At 43.3% G+C, this 26,218-nt stretch overlaps 1 protein-coding gene across 2 annotated transcripts in view; it reads left to right on the top strand.

Moving 5' to 3' along the window:
* LOC310866283 (lysophosphatidylserine lipase ABHD12-like) overlaps positions 1-26,218 on the top strand; it is a 34,253-nt gene that overhangs the window by 4,986 nt on the left and 3,049 nt on the right. For both annotated transcript variants that reach the window (XM_083775857.1, XM_083775856.1), the window contains 10 exons: positions 13,363-13,484; positions 14,520-14,625; positions 15,021-15,140; positions 15,268-15,298; positions 16,837-16,882; positions 17,101-17,230; positions 19,061-19,098; positions 19,732-19,811; positions 24,899-24,981; positions 25,763-25,841. In XM_083775857.1, coding sequence (XP_083631983.1) covers positions 13,363-13,484; positions 14,520-14,625; positions 15,021-15,140; positions 15,268-15,298; positions 16,837-16,882; positions 17,101-17,230; positions 19,061-19,098; positions 19,732-19,811; positions 24,899-24,981; positions 25,763-25,841 — 835 coding nt within the window. The remainder of the gene's footprint in view (positions 1-13,362; positions 13,485-14,519; positions 14,626-15,020; positions 15,141-15,267; positions 15,299-16,836; positions 16,883-17,100; positions 17,231-19,060; positions 19,099-19,731; positions 19,812-24,898; positions 24,982-25,762; positions 25,842-26,218) is intronic.

The following is a 26,218-nucleotide window of genomic DNA, read 5'->3' as shown; positions in this document are numbered from 1 at the left end:
AAATCTACAAGCACACAACGTGTCACAAGCTTGTAGATCAGCTAATTTCACTACTTCTTAATAATTATTTTAAATTATCTTAGTATTTGTTTTAAAATGTATAGTTTGTATGTAATTATTTTATTCTTTTTAAATGAAAAAACTGTGCGGGGGCTCTTTGTTTTTCAAAGATTAACCCTCTAAGACCCAGCGTTGCTTTTTAGCAACAATTTTATTTTATTTAATTACTAAATTATTATCATTTTTTTCTATTCTTTTTTCACCTAAACGTCATCAGTGATGTTCATTGCAATGCCATTTCAATGCCATTGGTCATGATATTTGCATATAAATACCCCCCACAGAGGCTGAAATTCACACAAATAAAAAATGTCTGGACTTTTTTTAACCTAAGACTTTTGACCTTTACCCTAATAAAAGTAGGTACAATAATTGTAATATATGTTTTTTTGTGATCATTAGAATGTCTAGAACATGTTTTATTCATTATTGTGAAAGATATCCCCCAAATGTAAATTATGAATTTATTATATTATTATATAATTATTATAAATTTTCCATCAAACTTTATTTTGTTATTTTTTTTAACATATGTTTTAGTGTCAGTCCTAGTAGTACAAAGTAGTAGTAAGGTTGAAATCTATTTTTTGCAAGTAGAAATTAATGCGGGTGTTAGAGGCTCTATTGCCCTACGCACCTGTCACTAGCCTTTTGATGTGTGCATCGGCCTTTTGCTATAAGCATTTGTTTATGAAAAAATTATCAAAAAAGAATAATCATTTGAAATATATATAGGACATTACAAATGGTACATAAGAGTACATAAGAGTAAAACTTCTTTTAGTTTGGCTTCCTTACAGACAATGCAGCAGCATATATGGATAGCATAACATTCAAGCAACAAAACACAGCAAGCACAGCAAACAAAGCGATAGAATAAAAGTGCAAGACAGAGCATTCAAAGAGTAAAAATAAAATAAAATAGTAACATATGTACATGTGCATGTTTTCCCTGTAGTAGCAAAACTTAGGTAAACTTTATGTGAACATCGGTGTTTTAAGCATTCTGTTCTACTTTAGCTATTGGAATAAGCGGAAAGGAGCGCACACCAGTAGTGGCGAGGTGCTGACCACAGGAGATAAAACGTTGACATAAGAAAAGAGGCCGCACAGCTCGTAGTCACGATGCTATGAACCTTTTAATAAGCAGGTTGCCTTCTTCAGGGTATACTTTAGCTATTGAAAAATAGCAGATCTACAAGCTTGTAGCGCGGCACTCAGTGCTGCACTATGAGCTTGTAGATCTGCTATTTTTTAAAGATCGTGATCATGTGACTCAAATCTTAGCTTCTGGGGGGTTCCTGGAACAACATATTTTCAGATGGGGGTTGGCAGCGAAATACATATACTTTTGGGGGTCCTTGACATGAAAATGTTTGAGAACGACTGACATAGAAACATGAGGTTTATCAGAAAACTGTTATGATTTAGAAGACATTCGTAGAATCGTCCTCATGTCTAAATGGGTTAAGAAGGTGCAATTGTTTGGGTGCTGTTATGGTCAGCCAGTCCAGACCATAATAATCCCATTAGCGTTAATTAGGTGTGCTGACCGGCTGCGTCTAACACAGTAACACAGCTTAACACAGTCACTCAGCGTCTGGAATTATAGGCTCTTAAATCCACGCATTAGGCAGGAAAATCCTCAGTCTTAATTTGACTCCGTTATGGTTCATTTGGTTCCATTCCGTACCCTCTCTCTCTCAGAGTTCCTGTGAATTAATACCAAGCCTGCTAAATGGAATTATGCTAAGTGGAAATGGAATGAAGTTGTTAACCACTTAATAACCCTCTGTTCCGAGTAAAACTAACCCGAGTTGCAAATTGTACTTTAGTTCAGTGGTTTTCAACCATTTTGCAACCAGGGCCCACAATTGATTCTGTATTTTAGCCACAGACCACCATTTGATGAGGTTTAGTTTCTCAGAACCAAAACTAAAGATTAGTTTTTGTCCACAATTTCATGCTGTATTTAGTATATATAACAGGGAAATGTTGATAAAAATAACAATTCTGCTACATTTTCTAATTGTGTGGATTCTTGAAAATTAAGTAATTCAGATGTTTAACGGAAATGTAACTCTCGTAAAATGAAAGGTTTCATTTTACACTCCCAAGAGTTAAAGATAAACCACTGCTTTAGTTGGAGTAATTCTCTCCGTGTGCACTCACTGTACACTTCGTCTTCGGCCCCTGGAAATAGCAGATCTACAAGCTCACAGCGGTGTTACTACAAGCTAATGTTAAATGGAACAAATAAACGGCAACAAAATTAATTGTCAAGTACAAATGGAACCAAATGGACCCATACAGGACCAAATGCTCTCAGAGTTATACTTTAAATTATGTACGCTGATACTAAGGATTTTACTGTTGTTTTGCATCTTTCCATTTCTTGTTGTACCGCAAATACAATATGCAGATGTTTTGGTCAATTCTTTTCAGATTTTGTATTTGAAGATTTGGTTTTGACGAGAATATGTCAGATTCAGTGATTACTGTAAAGGTGGTTGCAGACTGGACGCGTTTTTCGGAAAACCGCAGCTAAAACGCAGCTAAAAATCGGAAACCTGCTCGGTGTGTGGGGACCTTTAGGCAGTGGTTTTCAACAATTTTCATATCGAGGCCCATTATTTATTTGGAATTTGAGCCACGGACCATTGATGACATTTATTTAGCCTCTCAGTTACCCAAAACAAAGAATATTTTCTTCCTGAATATTTTCAAGTTCATTATGCACTTCATATACACCTGGTCATGAATTTCCTTTGTGAATCTGGCCCTATGTGGGGGTTCTTTTATGTTTTTTTGTGGCTTTCGCCTTTATTATATATTCTTTATGGAGGGACAGACAGTAGGCTGACAGGAAATGGGGAGGGAGATGGGGAAAAGACATGCAGTAAGGGTCGTCGAGATCGGGAGTCGAACCCGCGGCACACTGCCAGACTGGATTACCAGCCATTACCAGCCCTATGTGTCTTTTACTTGTTTATCATAATAACAACGCCGGTGAGTGTGAATGTACAGTTGTGTTTTCGTCAGGTTAGCGCCGTGTTCAATGTGTATACATGGGGACACACACTGCCAAAGTACGCATTATAGGGGCGTGTGCGTGTGTTTGTGTGATATGGGGGGGGGGGGGGGGGGGTGTTTTGCACTTGAGTTTAGTCCCATTTGATTTGACTGCTGAGGAGACAACTATGGAAGGTTGTCAAGGACAGCCTGGGGGGGAGGGGTGTGTGTGTGTGTGTGTGTGTGTGTGTGTGTGTGTGTGTTACTGATCTCATTTCACCGTCACAGCTGTGTGTGTGCGTGCGTGATCTCATTTCACCGTCACAGCTGTGTGTGCGTGATCTCATTTCACCGTCACAGCGGTGTGTGTGTGTGTGTGTGTGTACGTGCGTGAGTGCGCGTGAACTCATTATTTCCCCGTCACAGCAGGCTGACTGAGCTCGTGTCAGACGATAACAGGTCAAGGAGGTCAGGGTCAAAGGTCATCATGACTGGCAGTCTGGCACAGTATGAAAGCTGAGAGACAGACAGTGTATAGGAGAGACAGACAGTATGAAAGCTGAGAGACAGACAGTGTATAGGAGAGATGGACAGTATGAAAGCTGAGAGACAGACAGTGTAGGAGAGTCAGTACAACAGCTGAGAGGGAGACAGCATTGGAGAGACAGAGAGTAGGAAAGCTAAGATAGAGACCGTATAGGAGACTGACAGTACGAAAGCTGAGATAGAGAGACCGTATAGGAGACTGACAGTACGAAAGCTGAGATAGAGACCGTACAGGAGACTGACAGTACGTAAGCTGAGATAGAGACCGTATAGGAGACAGACAGTAGGAAAGCTGAGATGGAGACAGTGCTATTCTGATTAAAAACACCTGGTGCCCTGAGCTTATTTCCATGCTGAACCTGGACTACATTGATGCTGTCACACAATCACTCATGACATTTCTTTGTTGACGATTGTCATACAAATGTAGTTATCGTCCTATTGGTGGAGAACACACAGACAGAGGGCTTGCATGGTTAACAGATTCTATACATAGGACGTCTGAGAACGTCATAAGGATCCCGAAATATTAGTACTATTGACGTGTGAGGACGTCCTAGCGACGTCCCAGCGACGCGGGGCGAGATAAGAATATTCAGAAATTTTCCTTTTTTTTTCTTTCGGCATTTCGCTTTTCGCTTGCCGTATGCTAACGCTCAGTGCAACTATTAGCTTGTCATTGACTCCCATGTTAGCGCGGCGGAAAGAATGACTCGTATCTCCTAATCCAGGGCGCTCTCCGTGGTGATGAATGGATCGATATGCTGGCGCTTCATTTCTGTTCCTCATCCGTCTCTCCCGCAAAATATGAACGCTTTTTGGAGCGTAAAACAATATATTAAGATGATCGGGGATGTGAGGTCCCTTTGTAAAGTCAACTTTTTTAGGCAAGTGTTTCCTGTTTCATGGCTTTCAAAGTAAAAGCGATCAGACAACTCTGGCACTCTATAGCCTTTATTTTGAAGGCACTTCCTGTACTAAATGTGTTGCAAGCAGAAGTGCTCTCCCGTAACCTTTGACCCAGTCTGTCCACTCGCTGAAGAAAGCAGAGCTGTGGTCAGCAAGGTAAGGCACTGTTATTTTGTCCAGCTCATCTAAACAACAGGGTTTGACATAGAACTGTACACCATAAGCAAAGGACCACTTGGCCAGCGGGCGCCACACAACAGTAGTATTCTGAAATCAATGATACGCTGACTCCGACTTGTGCTGCGGATAGGATACAATGTCAGGTTCAGGTTCACACATACTGAAGATGAATGCATAGAAAGACACCGTTACAGTAGTCAAGTCTACTGAAGATGAATGCATAGAAAGACACTGTTACAGTAGTCAAGTCTACTGAAGATGAATGCATAGAAAGACACCGTTACAGTAGTCAAGTCTACTGAAGATGAATGCATAGAAAGACACTGTTACAGTAGTCAAGTCTACTGAAGATGAATGCATAGAAAGACACTGTTACAGTAGTCAAGTCTACTGAAGATGAATGCATAGAAAGACACCGTTACAGTAGTCAAGTCTACTGAAGATGAATGCATAGAAAGACACCGTTACAGTAGTCAAGTCTACTGAAGATGAATGCATAGAAAGACACCGTTACAGTGAAGATGAAGTTTTTCTAGATCCTGCAGTGCTGAGACAAAGTCCTTTTTAAAGCAATTTTTGAACTTAAGTTGTATGAAATACTTGCCATTAATACAGTGGTTGCAACTGTATTAAGTGATTGCCTGGTTGCCGTGTTTGGAGTTCTGCTCTGGTTAGTAGTTCTGGTCATTTTGTGGGGGGCACAGGGGGTCATGCAAGTAAATTAATCCACAAAACTAGCATGTTGTTGACCTATTTCTAAATATTAGCTCAACTTTTGTTCAACTTTGACCCCAATATCATATGGAACTATTATTTGGGGTGTAGTGATATGGACACCAAAAACATAGTTCTGTGTGATATAGGGGTAAAAAATTTACGAAAGTTGCACTTTATGGTAGAAATAGATCAACAATTTAAATGACGCTAGTTTTGTGGATTAATTTACTTTTAATGCGTGGCCCACAAAATGACCGGAACTGCTTAATATTCACGAAAACCAGAGCAGAACTCCAACCACAGGACTCGGGCAATCAATTAATACAGTTTCAACCAATATATTAATGGCAAGTATTTCATACAGCTTAAAGGACAACTTTAGTTTTTTTCAACCAAGGTTCATGTTTTAGGTTGTTATTAGAGAAACTAAAAGGTGAGTGTTAATTTTCTTTCATTTGCTGCTTTCTTTTGTTTTGTTGTTTTGTTTGTTTTGTTGTTGACGGATTTGAAAGAGATTTTGAAAGGTCTGGTTCCAAAAATGAACCAGTATGCAATGTGTAAAATCCATGATATTTAATTGGAATGAATGAGCCTGGCTGTAAAGTGTCCAAGTGGGAGAGCTTAGTTAAAGGTGAATTTTAGCTGCTGCTGTATGCCAGTGACTGAACACACGCTCGCTCACGGTGTGTCTGAACACACACACACACACACACACACACACACACACACACACACACACACACACACACACATGAATGGCAAGAGAGTTGGTCTACTCTACATTGACTTCACGTTTGTTTTCTGCTCTGTTGCGTGCCAGATGGGAGGGGTTTGCTAGTCTGGGTTGGCTCAGGGTAGAAGACAAGAGTCCAACACCCCTCAATGGTGTCATTAAACTTAATTTGTTTAGCGTGAGACTAAGATCTTACGTGAGAACAATGTCTCAGCTACTGTACTGTACTGTACTGTACTGTACTGTACTGTACTGTACTGTACTGTACTGTACTGTACTGTACTGTACTGTACTGTACTGTACTGTACTGTACTGTACTGTACTGTACTGTACTGTACTGTACTGTACTGTACTGTACTGTACTGTACTGTACTGTAAACACAGTACATGTGGTGTGCCTGTAGATGGATGGCAGGAAAGCTTTAGTTGCCACAACGTAGAAATATTCCCACCCTTGGAGAAGATCAAACAAAAACATCTTTGTGTGTGTGTGTGTGTGTGTGTGTGTGTGTGTGTGTGTGTGTGTGAGTGCGCGTGTGTGCGCGTGCGCGTGCGACACACAGCAGGCTGCGTCACATGCTGAGTCAGTCCATAGTTATCAGTCACAACACGGTTCTTCAGTCTCTTTGTCCTGCGGTGTGTCAGCGCGGCCGTTAACACCACCGAACAATAACTACACAGTCAGAGAGAGTCCACGCAGTGGTCAGTGAAGTCACCAAAAACCCTCACACAATATTTGACCCACTTAGACCTGAGGTCGATTCTAAAAATAAAATAAAAAGGCTTCTAAATCTGTTTTCTGTTTCTATGTCTGTCAGTGGTGCTCAGCCTTTGTCACGTCAACTACGACCTGTGAAGATGAATATCCTTCGGGACAATAAAGATTATTATTACTTCTCTAGAGCGAGTGATGTCCGAGTGATTTGTTACCACAAAATCCGGCTCGAACATGGTTAACAATCTAGTTAATAAATTAATCAATAAATAACTCATGTTTAATCAGATTGTGTCCATATGCTGGGGCAAACATTTGGCAAAACTAGCCGATCTACAAGCTCACGACGTCTTGGCATTGTAGATTGTAGATGCTAATTTCCTGCGTAGAGATTTGGTGCAGAGAGAAGATAGCAGAGGGTCCCTAGTATAGAGCCCGGGGGAACTCCAGTCAACTAAGTATAATGTGGGGTTAAAGAAGTTCTCAGATGTTGTGTGCTTGTTTTGGTTCCTTATATAATAATAATTATATAATTCCATTTATAAATAAAGTGGCACTGCTGACCAAAGTCTATTTGCCTTAAATAAAAGATGAACTGTGCTCCCAGACAAACAGTTTAAATTGTTAAGTAAAGTGCTCTGAATGAAGTGGACTCTACATGCGGCTGAAAGCCAACCTCTCCCATCAGGGAAGGCTTGTGCTATAGAGGGTATGCACGTGACATCATCATCATACCCGCGTTATGACTTATGAAAAGTCGTGAAAATGGGGTGCAAATCTTTGAATATATATTCTTTCAGAGTGAACTTTTTAACTCAAATCTTTGCTTCTGGGGGGGTCCCTGGAACTACATATTTTCAGATGGGGGTCGGCAGCCAATTTCATAAGATTTCTGGGGTCCTTGACATGAAAATGTTTGAGAACCACTGACATAGAAAGATAGGTTTCAGAAAACCTTTAGGATTTAGAAGACATTTTTGTAGAATTGTCCTCCGGTCTAAATGGGTTAGTTGAGAACTGCCCTAGTCTGTAATGGTGACATTAATATTACGCCTTATTATTGTAAAATTATATCTGCGTTATTGCTTTGGTGCTGATTATGGCCTTAACTTTCATCGTTAGGCTCGCCTGTAACACATTTCCACATACTGTATGCCCGGGCCACACGGTATGTAAATCCAGACCACGCGATGTCCATCCCGGGTCTGTGTCTTATTATCACGTCCTGTTTCAGTTCCACTTCCACAAAACACAGCTGCATTTTCTTTTCCACGTTGTATTTTTATATGTACGAGTGCAACCACAGCAGTGCCAAACGTCCCTGAGCTTTTTTTCACAGACTGAAGCAAGGAACAGCAGCAAGAGTCCAGTCAGCACAACTCTTATGTGTGTGTGTGTGTGTGTGTGTGTGTGTGTGTGTGTCACAGTCAGCACAATAAAAAGGCACAAGGTACAAAGGCAGTGTTGTTTTTGGCAGCAAATTTGTTAGTGTTTGTGGCAGCAAATGTTTTAGTGTTAGTCTAGTTTTAGTCGACTAAATGTCATAAGATTTTAGTCGACTAAATCTACAGTGTATTTTGGCGGGCCTTGATGCCGTCATAATGACAGATTTCTCACCTGCTGAGAATAGCTGATCTACAAGCTCACAACGCGTGAGCTTGTAGACCGGCTATTTTCAGCATGCAAACCAAGTGTAAGCTGACTTATACTGGATCTCTTGTCCACTAGTCCCTTCCTTCCTAACATTTTAGACTAGTTTTTATTTACTAGTTACTAGTTTATTTATTTACCAGGCCGTTCTAGTGCTAGTGCTCGTGGGGTCACTGGCTGACTGACCACTGGCTTACTGACTGACTGCTGGCTGACTGACTGACTGACTGCTGACTGACTGACTGACTGACTGACTGACTGCTGACTGACTGACCGCTGGCTTACTGACTGCTGACTGACTGACTGCTGGCTGACTGACTGCTGGCTGACTGCTGGCTGACTGACCGCTGGCTTACTGACTGCTGACTGACTGACTGCTGGCTGACTGACTGACTGCTGGCTGACTGACTGACTGACTGCTGACTGACTGACTGACTGCTGACTGACTGACTGACTGACTGACTGCTGACTGACTGACTGACTGACTGACTGACTGCTGACTGACTGACTGACTGACTGCTGACTGACTGACTGACTGACCGCTGGCTGACTGACTGCTGGCTGACTGACTGACTGCTGACTGACTGACTGACTGCTGACTGACTGACTGACTGACTGACTGACTGCTGACTGACTGACTGACTGACTGCTGACTGACTGACTGACTGCTGACTGACTGACTGACTGACTGACTGACTGCTGACTGACCGCTGGCTGACTGACCGCTGGCTGACTGACTGACTGACCGCTGGCTGACTGACTGCTGGCTGACTGACTGCTGGCTGACTGACTGCTGGCTGACTGACTGCTGGCTGACTGACTGCTGGCTGACTGACTGCTGGCTGACTGACTGCTGGCTGACTGACTGCTGGCTGACTGACCGCTGGCTGACTGACTGACTGCTGGCTGACTGACTGCTGGCTGACTGACTGCTGGCTGACTGACTGACTGCTGGCTGACTGACTGCTGGCTGACTGACTGCTGGCTGACTGACTGCTGGCTGACTGACCGCTGGCTGACTGACTGACTGCTGGCTGACTGACTGCTGGCTGACTGACTGCTGGCTGACTGACTGCTGGCTGACTGACTGACTGCTGACTGACTGACTGCTGACTGACTGACTGCTGGCTGACTGACTGCTGACTGACTGACTGCTGGCTGACTGACTGCTGGCTGACTGACTGCTGGCTGACTGACTGCTGGCTGACTGACCGCTGGCTGACTGACTGACTGCTGGCTGACTGACTGACTGCTGGCTGACTGACTGCTGGCTGACTGACCGCTGGCTGACTGACTGCTGGCTGACTGACTGCTGGCTGACTGACCGCTGGCTGACTGACCGCTGACTGACTGACTGCGTCCACAAACAAAGTCAATCACCTTGTTCAGTGACTCCTGTGACTCTGAACACATTAGTCCAGTGGTTTTCAACCTGTGGGTCAGGGACCCCTCAGGGGGGTCCCCACACATGTTTAGAGGTCCTAAGAAAGTAAAGTGACAAATCACACTGACTGCCACTCTGCCAGGTATTACAGGACCAGTCCACTTCACCAGTTTTCAACCTACCGGTATCTATATTGTTCCTCACTAATGTTCATGATAAAATACCACATTTCTTTCCTAGTCGTGTCCTGTCAGTGGTTCTCAAACTATGTCATGTCAAGGACCCCCAGAATTATATGTAATAGGTAATAGGTCGCCGACCCCCATCTGAAAATATGTTGTTCTAGGGATCTACGAACTTGTAGATCTGCGATTTTTGAAAAATCGTGAAAATGTGGCGCAAACCTTTGAATATATATTATTTCAGAGCGAACATTTTTAACTCAAATCTTTGCTTCTGGGGGGGGGGGGGGGGGGTCCCCCCCAGGAACAACATATTTTCAGATGGAGTCGCCGGTATGTATTTGGGGGTACTAGACATGAAATAGTTTGAGAACCACTGACCAGAAACATGGGTATACACGCATATAAACCTGAGAACCACTGACACAGAAACATGGGTATACACGCATATAAACCTGAGAACCACTGACACAGAAACATGGGTATACACGCATATAAACCTGAGAACCACTGACACAGAAACATGGGTATACACGCATATAAACCTGAGAACCACTGACACAGAAACATGGGTATACACGCATATAAACCTGAGAACCACTGACACAGAAACATGGGTATACACGCATATAAACCTGAGAACCACTGACACAGAAACATGGGTATACACGCATATAAACCTCGTATCGTATTCACAAAACTTTCCAGGATTCAGAAGTGTTTACAGCTCAACAACAGCTCCATGTGCTTTCATCAGAGCACACGCTAATTCTACAGGCTAATGCCAAGCAACTCCACTGATGCTAACCATGAGGGCAATTTGAAGCTAATGTTTGACCCAGATGCTGTGTGTGTGTGTGTGTGTGTGTGTGTGTGTGTGTGTGTGTGTGTGTGTGTGTGTGTGTGTGTGTGTGTGTGTGTGTGTGTGTGTGTGTGTGTGTGTGTGTGTGTGTGTGTGTGTGTGTGTGTGTGTGTGTGTGTGTGTGTGTGTGTGTGTGTGTGCGTAAGGTGAGCGCTCAGTGCTACAGTATCCCTTCTCTCTCTTACAGTTGTTTGCATTATTTATAGTGTCTGCGTCCCTCAGATAACCTTGTAAAATGTGTGTGTGTGTTCGTTGCGTGCACTTGTATTACAAGTAGAGTACAATTAGAGAAATGCACTTTGCGAGGAGGAGCATTTCCCCGGCCCTCAGCAGTTCCATGGTTAAAAGGAGGTCAGGTTTAGGGGTTATGGCTAGATAATTACTTAAAGGTATTTAGGGGTAAAAGAGGCACCCTAATGAAGGCATTGTTGTTGCCGCAACACGAACACGTAGGTTTATTTGTTATACTTGCTATGCATTAGCCAGACTATTAAAGTATTTTTCCACAAGAGTGCATAATGGTTTCCTCCCTCTTCTGTGTTAACTCTGTCAGGGCTTTAGATTAATATATCCATTATGGTTCAGGTTCAGGTTCAAGTTTATTTGTCATGTGTATAGATACAGAGTATAAATACAATGAAAATTATTTTGCTCAGAGCACTCTCAGTCTTACATACACAGGACATAAACAACATCTATAGTGCAAGAAAAAGACAAAAAAAACAGGAAAAGAAAAGTGCAAGTGAAGTGACAAAACAGTGCAATACAGTTCAAGGTCAGCTGTTCAGCAGCCTGACTGCCTGGGGGTAGAAACTGTTACTGAGACGGGTGGTACGAGATTTGATGCTCTGGTAGCGGAGGGAGTAGTTTGAACAGGGTATTTGCGGGGTGGCTGGTGTCTTCCATGATGTTGTGGGCTTTTTTCATACAGCGAGTGGTGTAGATGTTATGGAGACTGGATCATTCTGTGCTGCCGATGATTTTAGCTGCTGTTTTAACGGTCCTCTGCAACCTGTTGCAGTCCTGAGCGGTCGTGTTACCGTACCACACTGTGATACAGCCAGTTAAGACACTTTCAATTATACAGCGATAAAAGTTCACTAGTCCTTTTGTACTTAAGGCTGCCAGGATTGTTTTATTACCTTTGGAGATTACGCCAAAGTATTTGCGCCTTTTGAACCATGAAAATCCGCCTGAAAATAGTTCCATGGCTTGCCACCACCGCGACCCGGAACTACAACAGGCAGCGAGGGCTGCTAGAGTGCAGTTAAAACTACCATTCACTTGCATCGAACTCATTTTCCCAGAAGCCCTTGCAGCCCAGATTGCAAACGCTATTTATCAAAATTGTATGGGTTTATTGTTTGGAGTTGAGCCTGGTATATAGTATACCGGTAATTTATTATTACTCTAGTTGCACTCCAGTGACACATACTGTGCGTGCTTGGCTGCGTGCTTGTGTGCACACTTACAGAACAGGTCCTCATGTAATTGACTATACCGGTAGGTCGAGCGCCTGTGGTCAGTGGTGTAAAGTAACTAAGTAATTCACTCAAAATGAACATCTATTGCCGTGTTTTGATCTGCCTGTTGTCTCTCCTATGGTAACAACATCAAACACACCATGGCATTGTGGACAACGTCTTATCCAACAATAACAACATGTTCTTTAGTTTTGGGTCTCATCAGATGGTGGTCCGTGGCTCAAATGCCAAATGATGGGCCTTGATGTGAAAAAGGTTGAAAACCCCTGGTTTAGGCTGATGCTAGGTTCTTGATCCACCTGTGAATCTACTAGGGGTTCTCAAAATTTTTTTGTCATCTATGATGAATTAAAAAGTGGACTAAAATGTTATAGGAAGGGACTAGTGGACAAGAGATCCAGTATAAGTAAAAGACACAAGTCATTTTACACTTTGTTGCATGCTGAAAATAGCCGATCTACAAGTTGTAGATCGGCTATTTTCAGCAAGTATAAAATCAGCCATTTTGACGGCATCAAGGCCCACCAAAACACATTTTAGTCGACTAAATCACCTGTAGATTTTGTCGACTAAAATCTTATGATATTTAGTTGTCTAAAACTAGACTAACACTCAAACATTCCGGGTGACTAAAATGTGACTAAAACTAAGTGAAAACTATTCAAGAGACTATGACTAAAACTAAAATGCCAATGCAGCCATGCTGCCAAAAACAACATACTGCTTGTGACAAATTGTACATAAATCTCCTCTCCTATTTTCAAAAGCAAGCATTTCAATATTTGGCCTCTTAAACCTGTTGAATTCTTGGTAATGATGACACAGATATAGCTTTGTTTATATAAAAGGTCTTTCTTTCTTGGTCTGTGTGTGTGTGTGTGTGTGTGTGTGTGTGTGTGTGTGTGTGTGTGTGTGTGTGTGTGTTCAGGCTGTCCATGGCGGGGCGCTTTAAGCGGCTCTTCCTGTGGTTGTTGGGTATTTACTTGGCGATCCCTTTCATCGTTAAACTGTGCCCGTCCATACAGGCCAAGCTGGTCTTCTTAAACTTTGGTGAGTATGTTTCAATCAATCAATCATCTTTATTTGTATATTGTATATTAAAAAAGTAGTATCTTTAAAATGCAGTGAAATGTACGCAGGTCAGCCCCACAGAAGTGAGCAGTAAAACGGGACAAGAGGACTAAAACAAAAAATAAATCTATCATTTAAAACACTTCCAACCCTAAAAAAAGCAAGACTATAATAAATTATTAACTTAGACTACAAATAAATAATGTCCATAGAGGTATTAATGTCAAGTCCATGTGAAGGGAGAGGGGGGGGGGGTTGTATGTGCGTACGTGCACTTGCACTCAACTGCCCCTCTCCACGCTCAAGTGCGCGAGGGGGTGACCTGATCCCTGTCGTCTCCCAAGGTCCATGTCATCATTTAAAATCATAATGGCCTGGGGAAAAAAACTTTTCCTCAGTCTTTCCAGGACAGCCTTGTGTATCCTGTATCTTCTCCCGGACCTCAGCAGCTCAAACAGACCATGAGCCGGGTGGGCACTGTCCTCCATGATCCGCTTGGTCTTTGTTCTGCAGCGCTTGGTGTAGATCTCCTGGAGGGCTGGGAAGCTAGCTCCTGTGATCCTCCCCGCCATCCTGACGACCCTCTGCAGGGCTTGCTGGTCTCGCACCGTACAGTTCCCATACCACGCTGTGATGTTTCCTGACAGGACGCTCTTTATAGTGCATATTAAACACTCATTCATATGAATACTACAGGGAGTTCTGCAGGCGCTGGCCATGAAGAATACTGCTTGAGGGAAAGGGAAGTCGTTGTCTTAACCCAGACATGACTCAGACATGAGGACAATTCTACAAATGAACTAAACCAGTACCGTAGTTCTAAAACCTTTTTGTGCTGAGGAGGACCCCCAAATTGATGGTCGCGGACTCCCATCTGAGAATGTTTCGTGCCAGGGGAAAGAAATTAATCAATTTAACTTAACAGTTAATATAGTGTTATTCTATAGTGTTATTCTATTCTAGTCAAGATAATAATTTTACTCAATGTGCATGCGTGCATGTGCGTGTGCACAGTGAGGATGCCCTACTTCATTGACCTGAAGAGGCCCCAGGACCAGGGGTTGAACCACACCTCTAACTTCTACCTGGAACCAGAGTACACCGTGAAGATAGGAGTGTGGTAAGATTCTCTCTCTCTCTCTCTCTCTCTCTCCCTCTCTCTCTCTCTCTCTCTCTCTCTCTCTCAATTCAATTCAAGTGGAACAAGACAATCAAAATAAAACAATGTATTTACAAATGAAAATATTGGATATAATCTCTCTCTCTCTCTCTCTCTCTCAATTCAATTCAAGTGGAACAAGACAATCAAAATAAAACAATGTATTTACAAATAAATATTGGATATAATCTCTCTCTCTATATATATCTCTCTCTCTCTCTTTGTCACACACACACACTGGTCTACAAAGCTCATGATGTGTCACAATGTAGATCTGCTACTTTAAACTAAATTTTATGATTAACTTATGCTGTGTGTGTGTGTGTGTGTGTGTGTGTGTGTGTGTGTGCATGCAGGCACACGGTTCCAGCAGCGATGTGGAAAGAGGCTCAGGGTAAAGACCAGCTGTGGTTCGAGTCCACTCTGAAATCACACCATCCCATAATACTCTATCTCCATGGAAACGCAGGCACCAGGTACACCAGCTCTTATGTCTTGTATATGTCTTTTGTATTTACAAAACACACACATGCGTAGAACTCGGTGTGTGTGTGTGTGTGTGCATCACATTGTGATACAAACCTGTCCGACTTGTCTCTACAGGGGTGGAGATCACAGAGTGCAACTGTACAAGGTAAACACACGCACACAAGGTAAAAACGGCCGTGCGCACACACACGATCCTCCAGCGACGTCATCTGAATGCATCACCTATCCCACTCGGTCCGATGGAAACCTTGTAAGTCTTAAAGGGTAAGACCACTTTCTGAGAGGTTTGGGTTGTTTTCTTACCTTATTATGGACAAACTAGTCCATTCCATGAGTTATTTCGCTCCGTTGTGTTGTTTATTAGCAATTTAAAAAATTAATAAAAAAGTCGCTCATTGACTTCCATTGTAACGGGGAAACAGCTCTCAAAGTCACCCTTTTAGCACATAAACCAATGCAACAAAAGCTGATTCTGACAGTTTATGACATCAGGAAAACTCATGCGGTTTTATTTTGAATACGAATTTTCAATTTTGTCTTGTTTTGACTAATTTGTGTAGAAAGAAGATCCGATAGGTATGCCTACGCCAACCGAATCACTGCTGTTCGCGTTGAGTAAAAAACGATCTGATTGGACCAAAACTGTACACCCACTCCTGATTATATTATTATATTCCATATTATTGGAATGCCGTTGAGCCACGATGTGGATGTAAACAAATGGATTTGATTGTCGTCCGCTTTTCACTAATATAAAAACATACACAATGGACGTGTTTGAGGGAGACACTTTAGAAGACACTTTGGAAGAAGTGTCTGTGTCTGGGACTGCTCGTATGCTAGGCTGCAGCTGGGTGCATCTCAAACAGCGTGGAGACTTGTTTACAAACGAAACCTCGCAAAATGTCCCTGCGAGAGTTGGGAACGCCGTAGTACTGCTTCAGTCTAGTTTTCCTGATGTCATAAACTGTCAGAATCAGATTTTGTTGCGTTGGTTTATGTGCTAAAGAGTGACTTTGAGAGATGTTTCCCCGTTGAGCGACTTTTTTATTTCTTTTTTATTTCTTAAATTGCTAATAAACAACACAACAGAGCGAAATAACTCATGGAATAGACTAGTTTGCCCATAATAAGGTAAGAAAACAACCCAAACCTCTCAAAAAGTGGTCTTACCCTTTAAAACGTATTTAAACCACAAATTAAACAATGAAACTTGTGAATGGGAGGGAAGATTTTCAATTTACTCCGGGAAAACTCGTTAATGGGAGGGAAAGTGTTAAGAAGTAAAGAAGTAAGATTACTTTTCTATTTTTCGTTTGTTTCCACTGTAGTTTATATCATTTCACGATGGGAGGTGTGCAAAAACGGTGAAAATAGGCGATCAACTGGATGGGCCGTTTTCACCATATAATTATTATCGTTCAGTAATCGAGGCAAATGTTTTAACCCATTTAGACCTGAGACCAGATTCTACAAATGTCTTCTAAATCATGACAGTTTTCTGAAAAACCTGTTTCTGTGTTTCTCAACCTTTTTTCATATTGCTTAAAACACCAAAAGGGGTTTCCGCCCCTGCATGGGTTAAATAATTAAATAATTGATTTGAAGCGTTATCACCCACTGTCTGTCTGTCTGTCTGTCTGTCTCTCTCTCTATCTCTCTATCTCTCTATCTCTCTCTCAGGTGCTCAGTTCACTAGGCTACCATGTGGTGACATTTGATTACAGAGGTAGGTGGATGTTTCTGCAGTGTTTTGCACGGCTTGTTTTTGATCATTTTTGACTCTCTGGGAGTGCAGTTCAATCTAATACGCCGTTATCGCTTCAATCACAGTTATCCGGCTTTTATCTCCATGACCATTTATTAAACGAATTGCAGATGCTTCCCCTCTTCTTGACGGTGTGCGTGCATGTGCGCATGTGTGTGTGTGTGTGGGTGCGCTTGCAGGTTGGGGGGACTCTGACGGCAGTCCTTCAGAGCAATTGATGACGTCAGACGCTCTGTTCCTCTACCTCTGGCTCAGAGAACAGACTGGGAACAAACCTGTGTACGTCTGGGGGCACTCGCTGGGGACGGGGTACGTGCACACACACACGCACACTGACATGATGATGGCAACATTATACAACAGGTTGTTTCACTCACTGGGGACGGGGTACGTGCACGCACGCACACACACACATGATGATAGCAACCATTATACAACAGGTTGTTTCGAGGAAGCAATCTGATTGGTTGAAACAGCCTTCTAGCCGTGGTTCAAACGAGCACCACTCCACACCTAATCAAAACAAAGAATTCAGCTGCTCTGTCTCCCAGAGCGCAGCAAACTCGGTGGCTAGGCTAGCTAGTTTCTTGGGACATTTGTGGTCGTAGTGACTACATCTGTCATAAAAAGAAACATGTTTTTTCAGCGATTTTCTTAGTTTTAAGGGTAACTGTTGTATAATTGCAATATTACACTCGAGGGGGTGGTTTAACGCCATTAACCCATTTTGGGCGGGAACCCCTTTTGGTGTTAGCATCATGTTATGCTTTAGCTATTATAGCAGATAGCAGATCGATAGCAGATCTACAAGCTCATAGCGCGCCACCGAGTGGCGCGCTATGAGCTTGTAGGTCTGCTATTTTTTTAATGCACTTCTGTGTTGCTTTCGGAACTCGCCCTGCTCGTTCCTGCAGGTGTGCATTAATCACGTTAAACCACCCCCTCTCGTGTAATAGTGCTTAATTCTGATGCGTGCGCGCACACACACACACACACACACACACACACACACACACACACACACACACACACACACACTGACATGGTGATAGCAACATTCTGATGAGATGCGAGAGTGTGGTCTAGCAGTGGTTGTCAAAGTGGGTGCCGTGTGGCACTCTAGTGTGCAGTGACAGGGGTCCAGCTAGGGGTGTCTCAGAATACTTTGATAACATTTAGAATTCATCAATATCACTTCAGTTTGACCACTTAAACCAGGGCTACCATTAGATCACAAAGGCTGTGCAGGTATACCACATGACATGTAGGCCTCAGTCCCATTCTTACTCATCTGCGAAGAGAAAAGCCTGGTCACAACCAAAGACAGAGAGAAAAGCCTGGTCACAACCTAAGACAGAGAGCCTTATATACTGTATGTTTCAATCGTTTCAATTGAAACGGGCCTTGAGCCTCCAGGGGCCTATAAAATAAAAAATAAAAATAGTAGTAGTAGTAGTAGAAGTAATATTGCATTGCATCGCAGCCTTCCAATCAGCCTGTCAATTATTCAGCCTCACATCCTGTACATCCACTTACCTAGTTGGCAGCAATAATCACTGCAGGTACTCGACCTGTCATGTCACATTGACCTGTGACTGTGTTGTTTGGTTGTAATTGTTCCCACTTTCCAGTGTGTGCACTCACTGCACTAGCAGTGCTGAGAGTTGCGATTGCATCATAGCCTATGCTGCCTTCCAGTTATACCTTAAAGTAAAAAAAATGTTTAATCTAGCTGTTTTTGTGTATTTTTCTACTTGGCTGTGTATGCTGTTCATGCTTTGAAGTCAGATAATACACACTGACATACACAAACACAGCGTGCATGACATGGCCCTAAAAATGATATATACCACAATAATAAAAATAAACATCTGCCACTTGAATTAAGGTGACTTCATTGATTGACATCAAATGGGGCCTGTCAGCTCAAACCCACAATGCAATACTTTCCCCCCTCTATTTCTATTCTGTGTTTTTTTTTTTTTCCCCTTATGTCCAGCTTTTTGTGTGTGTGTGTGTGTGTGTGTGTGTGTGTGTAAAAACGGTGTCCCAACAAAAACATGAAATGCCATTGACAATGCTGAGATACTGCCACTTTTCTAAAATGCAAAGTGTTTTGTTTTGCTCGTTTCTTTTCAGAGTGGCCACCAACCTGGTGAGACGACTCTGCGACAGAGGTAGGAAGACGCACGGGAAAGCACGAAAGCACGCAATCCACACACACACACACACACACACACACACACACACTAGAGGTAGAGTATTAGCTCCTCACACTTTTAAAGACGCCGGGGAGAGATGCAATGGATTAAAGTTCTCAGTCGCCACGACTGATTTCAGTCTTTTTGATTCCATAGAAGCCATCATCATGTCTTCTTTGGAGGTATGTCGCACAGCAAAAGTAATTCAACTTTCGGTTGAATATCTCGTATGAAAACAAAGGTTAAAGGAGAATTCCATGCTAGAAGGCTTTCTTCGTGAGCTCCATGCAAGTGGATGGAGCTCACAAAGTCTCACGATAGACGAGACTTCACGCCTTACAGCTGGAATACAGCAACGGGGTTACAATGTAGTATAAAATGTGTGATCACAAATCGCACATTTAGGATTTGCGATTTTATGTTTCTTTAATCCATGGATGTAACGAGATGCAAACTGTGTGTGTGTGTGTGTGTGTGTGTGTGTGTGTGTGTGTGTGTGTGTGTGTGTGTGTGTGTGTGTGTGTGTGTGTGTGTGTGTGTGTGTGTGTGTGTGTGTGTGTGTGTGTGTGTGTGTGTGTGTGTGTGTGTGTGTGTGTGTATGAACTTCAGGAACGCCTCCAAATTCTCTCATCCTGGAGTCTCCATTCACCAACATCAGAGAGGAAGCAAAGAGCCACCCATTCTCTATGGTACACACACACGTATGCACACTCACACACGTGCACGCACGCACGCTTGCTCAAACCAAGATAGAATCCACCTGTTGTGTTCCAAAACCAGGCCTTAATCTTTAACGATTAGATTTGGTTTTAGTATTTATTTATTTATTCATTGTCTCCACCAGGCCGAAGGCATGGGGGGAGAGTATGTTTTGCACTCCGTCCGTCCGTGTGTCCGTCCGTCCGTCCGTGTGTGTGTCCGTCCGCCTCAAGGTGGCGCTATAACTGGCCGAAAAGTGTTTTTACCTCTAACTGCACGGATCTGTGGATAACTTTGTATGCCAACTCCCTAGAGGCCAAGGAAAAACCTTTGCCTGGAATCTTTCACATCTGCTCTTTATAGCGCCACCAGGAGGCCGACATATGTAAAACACATTTTCTATTATTACTCCTTCAGATTTTATCCAAATTTCACGCAAATCGGTACACATGATCTCCATAGTCATGTGATCAAGACAGGTTTGTTTGATTTATCATATTCCATCCTGATTTGCCACGATTGGCTCCTACAGTTTTCAGGAGTAGCCCGCTTTGTACAAATCGCCACAACTCCTCAACGCAGCGCCCGATTGCGATGAAACTGTGCACGCATATTCACACTAGGTTGAGGAAGAAATCCTGGTGGAGACCTGTGCCCAGAAGGGCACTTTTTCTAGTTTTCTTTATTATCGAGGAGTGCTAGGCTCTCCAATGCATATGCACAATGTATGAATGAATGAACCATTGTAAAGCGCTTTGAGCACTTGGAAAAGCGCTATAAAATGCAATTAATTATTATTACTATTATTATTATTATCATATGGCTTTTTCTGAAATGACATGCTTGTTTAGAGCCTAATTATACATTTCCCGTCCTGGCCAACGTCTATGGCCAGAGACGGAGACATGTAATGACCAAAGTATTTCTGGAGAGTCCCCAGCCCAAATTATATTATATATATCCAATATAGCAATGATTAGAGCTCACAATATAGACCTTTAACTTGAAAAAAAAAGAAAAACCAAAAAAGCAATCATTTACTAATCATGAACAGTCTGGATGAACAACGAATCAAAGAGCTCGCTGCGTTTACATGGACACTATTTATTCATCGATTATTCATTCAATGGTGCATTTATATAGCGTCTTTTGCCAAGGCACTTGGAGTGTGCGTTACATTCACCGCCATTCACACACACACATTCACAGAATTAATTTTATTTTCCTGTAATTCCGAACAGAGATAATAATAATAATAATATCTCAAACTTATATAGCGCTTTTCTGAGTACCCAAAGACGCTTTACATGGGGGGGCTTTACAGAGGTAACAACAAATTAAAAACAACTTTAATAGAAAAAGGAAAAATAACACTAAAAGCTAAAGAACATTAAAAGAAAATGGTTAGCTAGGGAAGGCAATTTTGAAGAGGTGGGTTTTGAGGGTGGATTTGAAGGTTTGAAGGGTAGGGGCATCTCTGAGTGCCTTAGGGAGGGCATTCCACAGGGTTGGGGCAGCAAAGGCAAAAGCTCTATCCCCCCACGTACGGCGTTTGGTTTTGGGGACGTCGAGGAGGTTTGCATCACCAGACCTGAGGGAGCGAGAGGGGGCATGGCGTTTGAGGAGGTCACAGAGGTATGGGGGAGCCAGGTTATTTAGTGCTTTGTAGGTGGTCAGGAGTGTTTTGAAGTGGATTCTTTGTTTAACCGGTAGCCAGTGAAGGTCACGGAGGACAGGTGTAATATGGTCTCTGGAACGGGTACTGGTGAGCAGGCGGGCAGCTGAATTCTGGACATATTGCAGTTTATTGAGGACTTTGGAGGTGGTGCCGTAGAGGATACTGTTGCAATAGTCAAGGCGGGATGAGATGAAGGCGTGGATGAGTGTTTCGGCTGCGGAAAATGACAGAGAGGGTCGGCAATGTTCTTGAGGTGAAAGAAGGCGGTTTTGGTGACTTGGTTAACATGGGGGAGGAATGAAAGGGTGGGGTCGAAAATGATGCCAAGGTTGCGGATGCGGGTGGAGGGTGTAACAGTGGATCCATCAATGTTCAGTGAAAAACCTTGGGTGGAATTAGTGAGGGAGTTGGGACCGATGATGATGATTTCCGATTTATTGCAATTTAGTTTGAGAAAGTTATTTTGCATCCATGTTTTAATATCTGTGAGGCAGGCAGTGAGAGTGGAGTGTGTGGTTGGGGTGATGGCTTTGGTGGAAAGGTACAGCTGTGTGTCATCGGCGTAGGAGTGGAACTGAAGTCCATGGTGACGGAGGATCTGACCTAGAGGGAGGATGTATATGATGAAGAGGAGGGGACCAAGTACTGAACCCTGGGGGACACCATGGGTAACTGGGGCAGTGGAAGATTTGCAGTTATTGATGGAGATGAATTGTTGTCGATCGGAGAGGTAGGATGCCAACCAGGAAAGGGCAGTGCCGGTTAAACCGAGGGAAAACTGGAGACGGGTGATGAGGATGGAGTGGCTGATGGTGTCAAAGGCAGCGCTGAGGTCGAGGAGGATGAGGAGAGGTGACCAGAGTCGGCAGACAGGAGGATATCGTTGGTGACTTTTGTGAGTGCAGTTTCAGTACTGTGAAGTGAACGGAAACCGGATTGAAATGATTCGTAAAGGTTATTGGAGTCCATGTGTGATTTGAGCTGAGATGCAACAGTGCGTTCCAGGATTTTGGAGAGGAAGGGGAGGTTAGAAATTGGCCGGTAGTTGCTGGGGGAGTCGGTGTCAAGTCCAGGCTTTTTTAGTATAGGGGTGATGGCAGCAAGTTTGAGAGCAGGGGGAACGTGACCAGTGGACAGGGAGGTGTTTATTATGGTGGTGATGAGTCGCGAGAGAACAGGGATACAGGCAATAACTAAGGTGGAGGGGATAGGATCGAGGATGCAGGTGGAGGTTTTCATGCCGGAGGTTATGGAGGAGAGGTTGGCTGCAGTTATTTCAGTAAAGGAAGTGAGTGAGTGGCTGGGGAAAAGAGGGGAGGCAGGTTCAAAATCAGGTGTGGAGGTGGGTGAGGCGGCCAGGTCTGTGTGTATGGCGTCAACCTTTGACTGAAAAAATGACAAGAATGTTTCACATTTAGTGGCAGTGAATGAGGTGGTGATGGTGTCCATAGGCTTGAGGAGTTTGTTGATGGTGGAGAATAGTGACTTTGGATTATTGCTGCCGGATTGAATGACTGATGAGTAATGGGAGGTACGTGCAGTATTTAGGGCGTTTTTGTATTGTTCCTGATGCAGTATGTAAGCCTGGGAGTGAACAGTGAGACCTGTTTTCTTCACGAGCCGTTCCAGTTGGCGGCCCTGTTTTTTGAGTTGGTGGAGATGATCATTATACCAGGGGGCAGAGTGGGTGTAGGAAACAGGTTTGGTTTTTGTGGGGGCAAGTTGATTGAGGCAGGAGGAGAGTGCGTTGTTGTAGTTGTTGACCAGTTCAGTTGGCGGGGTGTTGGAGGTGGAGTCTGATATGGTGTCAGACAGTAAGCAGGAGAGAGAGGAGGGATCAATCGATTTGAGGTACATACCCAACTGTTTACACATGGAACCTGAATATGGAACACATGGAACCTGAATATAAGTATCCCTCGTTCCTCATTCATTTACTTACGTGACCAAAGCATTCATTCGGAATGTAACTTCGGTGCAAAGTACACTAATACTAAGGGAAGAATAATGTATTCCAAACTCTCAGTACCGTTCAGATAATAAAGTGTTTATATAAATATATCCTGATTCAAACGGTATAAAACCTCCAAACGGGAATGAAAATTAATTCGGTATCGGACCGGACTGGAAAATTCTATTCCAGTTCAAGTGTTCTGAATGAGCGGCCATTCTGGATACAAGTGGAATATATATCAGTCCATTGTGACAACATTACAGTACTGTACATGCTGAAGTCTCTGCTGCCTGCCACACACTGATGCCCCCTGCTGGGTAGAAGTGGACACTACACACACAAAACTCCTAGTGAAACTTTCTTTTGAGTGGTGCAACCACTCCTATAGACAGCTATGTGTGTCCCTGTGTCCGTCCCTGGCCGAGCACGAAAATAGCGTTTGGTTGGTTTTCACCACCAAGTGTCACTGTTGCACAGCCTAACACATACACACACACACACACACACACACACACACACACACACACACACACACACACACACACACACACACACACACACACACACACACACACACACACATATTAACTGTATATGATTTCGGGTGTGACAGTACAGTGACAGTAGAGGGAACCGCTGGGGACCCCCACTCTTTCATTTCTCAACCGTTTCGGATGCGGGGTGGCTCAACGGAACCGGGCCGCCCCCCTGGGCGCATTCCTGGGGGTCTGGAACTTCCGGGGACCCCCCGGGGACCCCCACACAGAGTTGCACCACTCACTTCACACGGGTGTGCTTTTTTTATTTAACTAGTAAAAACACATTGAGACTGGGTCTCTTTTACAAGTGGTAACTGGCCAAGAGGCAGAAATAAAATTACACTTCAATGCTACATCGTACATGTCAAAGTTACAGAACAGCTAATAATACATCCATGATGCACCTCAAAGTACCTACAATATATACAACAAATCTCCAAAATGGTACACTAGTAGTAACCGGGTGCAACATTTTACACAGAACAAATGCTTAATATACAATATAGACAGAAAATGTAATATATGGGCCTTCTATACAAAGGCTTGTACACATGTGAACATGTGCAGATGTTGGACTGTACATCTAAGATGATCCTTTTCAAACTTCTCAATGGAACTTTCAAGAAGAAGGATTTTCCTCTTCCCTGTAGCTTTGATATCTGTAGCCATGCAAAGTAGCGTCAACCGTCTCTGATGCTTTCTTGTTGTATTTAGCTCTTTCTGTGAAGCACTTTGAACTACACTCGTCTGAATTGTGCTATATAAATAAAGATTGATTGATGACACATGCACGCGCGCCGCACGCACACATACCCTCACACACACATTCACAACTGTTGTTTTTCCTCCCTTTATCGTGTGTGTGTGTGTTTGTGTGTGTGTGTGCGTGTGCGTGCGTGTGTGCAGGTGTACAGATATCTGCCGGGTTTTGATTGGTTCTTCCTGGATCCCATCACAGCCAGTGACATCCGCTTTGCCAGCGATGAGAAGTACGTCCTTCTGTTACCTTCCTATTAGTCTCGGAAACCGACGTTTTTATTTCCAGGGAGAAAAAACAAAGTCTGGGTACGAATCCACTTCAATTCGGCATACAGTATAGCGCAAACGTCGATCACTCTCTGCTGATTTCTGATCGTCTGCACCTTTGATAAATTGACGCACACACGTACACACACACAATCCTCTCTCTTTCTGTCGCTCTAATCAATTAGTCTCATGTCGCGCAGCTGCGTCTAGATTCTCCCGGCGGATCCTGCCGGGAGCTGCCTATGCCATAGAAAGCATAGGTGGACCCCAGGCTAACTTCCTATTGTCCTGTTACCTTGGGCCCTTCAGAGGTGTTACCGCTGATACAAATGAAGGCTCTTTTCCATTCTGGTCAAACAGAGTCAGGGTGCTGCTATTGTGCGCGTTGGCTCACTGGAGACACTCTGCTACAACAGTATCCTTTTTGTGTGTGTTCCAAATGGGCCCGTACGTGTGTGTAACTCTGAGAGTGTACAAATTAAACCAACAAATGGACCCGTAAGGGTACACTCCCAGAGTTATGGGGGTCCTTGAAATTAAAACGTTTGATAACCACTGCACACTAAATGGAACAGAGTCTTAATTAGTATCATCGGTAACACCTGTGAAGGAAGTAGGGAAGGGGGCCGGAAGTAGGAAGAGTGCATAGAGCCCATTGGTTAATTCATATTCATATTGAACTTGTCTGTCCTCTCTCTCTGCCTGTCCTCTCTCTCTTTCTCTCTCTGCCTGTCTGTCTCTCAGTGTGAACCACATCTCCTGTCCGGTTCTCATCCTGCATGCGGAGGATGACAGCGTGGTTCCGTTTCACCTGGGGAAGAAGGTACTAAAACACACCTGTTCATACACCTGACACACCTGGGTCACGATGACTAGAGTAAACACACATTTTAACAAATAACTACCGATTGAAACTACTGATGTCTACATCAGTAGTTTTGTTTTGTTTTTGAAGCTCTTGCTAGTGAAATGATCGATTATTTATACTAGTCCTTACCCGTTCTGAATATATGAACAGCAAATCATGTTCAGTGTGCGATGTAATAGATCACATTACTGATAGGGGGGAATTGTTTACAGATGGTCTTGGGAAGTTGGGTTTGGCACAAAAGTATAGGCTAATTAAATGCTGTAGTACAATCATAAGTACACCATTGATGTGTGATATTTTCAAGTTCGGTGTTGCACTTTGTAGACGGT

This window comes from Protomyctophum parallelum (genome assembly GCF_964188405.1).
Source record: "Protomyctophum parallelum genome assembly, chromosome: 10".
Classification (NCBI taxonomy): Eukaryota; Metazoa; Chordata; class Actinopteri; order Myctophiformes; family Myctophidae; genus Protomyctophum; species Protomyctophum parallelum.
Note: the sequence above shows the minus strand (reverse complement) of the source record. Positions and strands in the feature narration are given on the sequence as shown.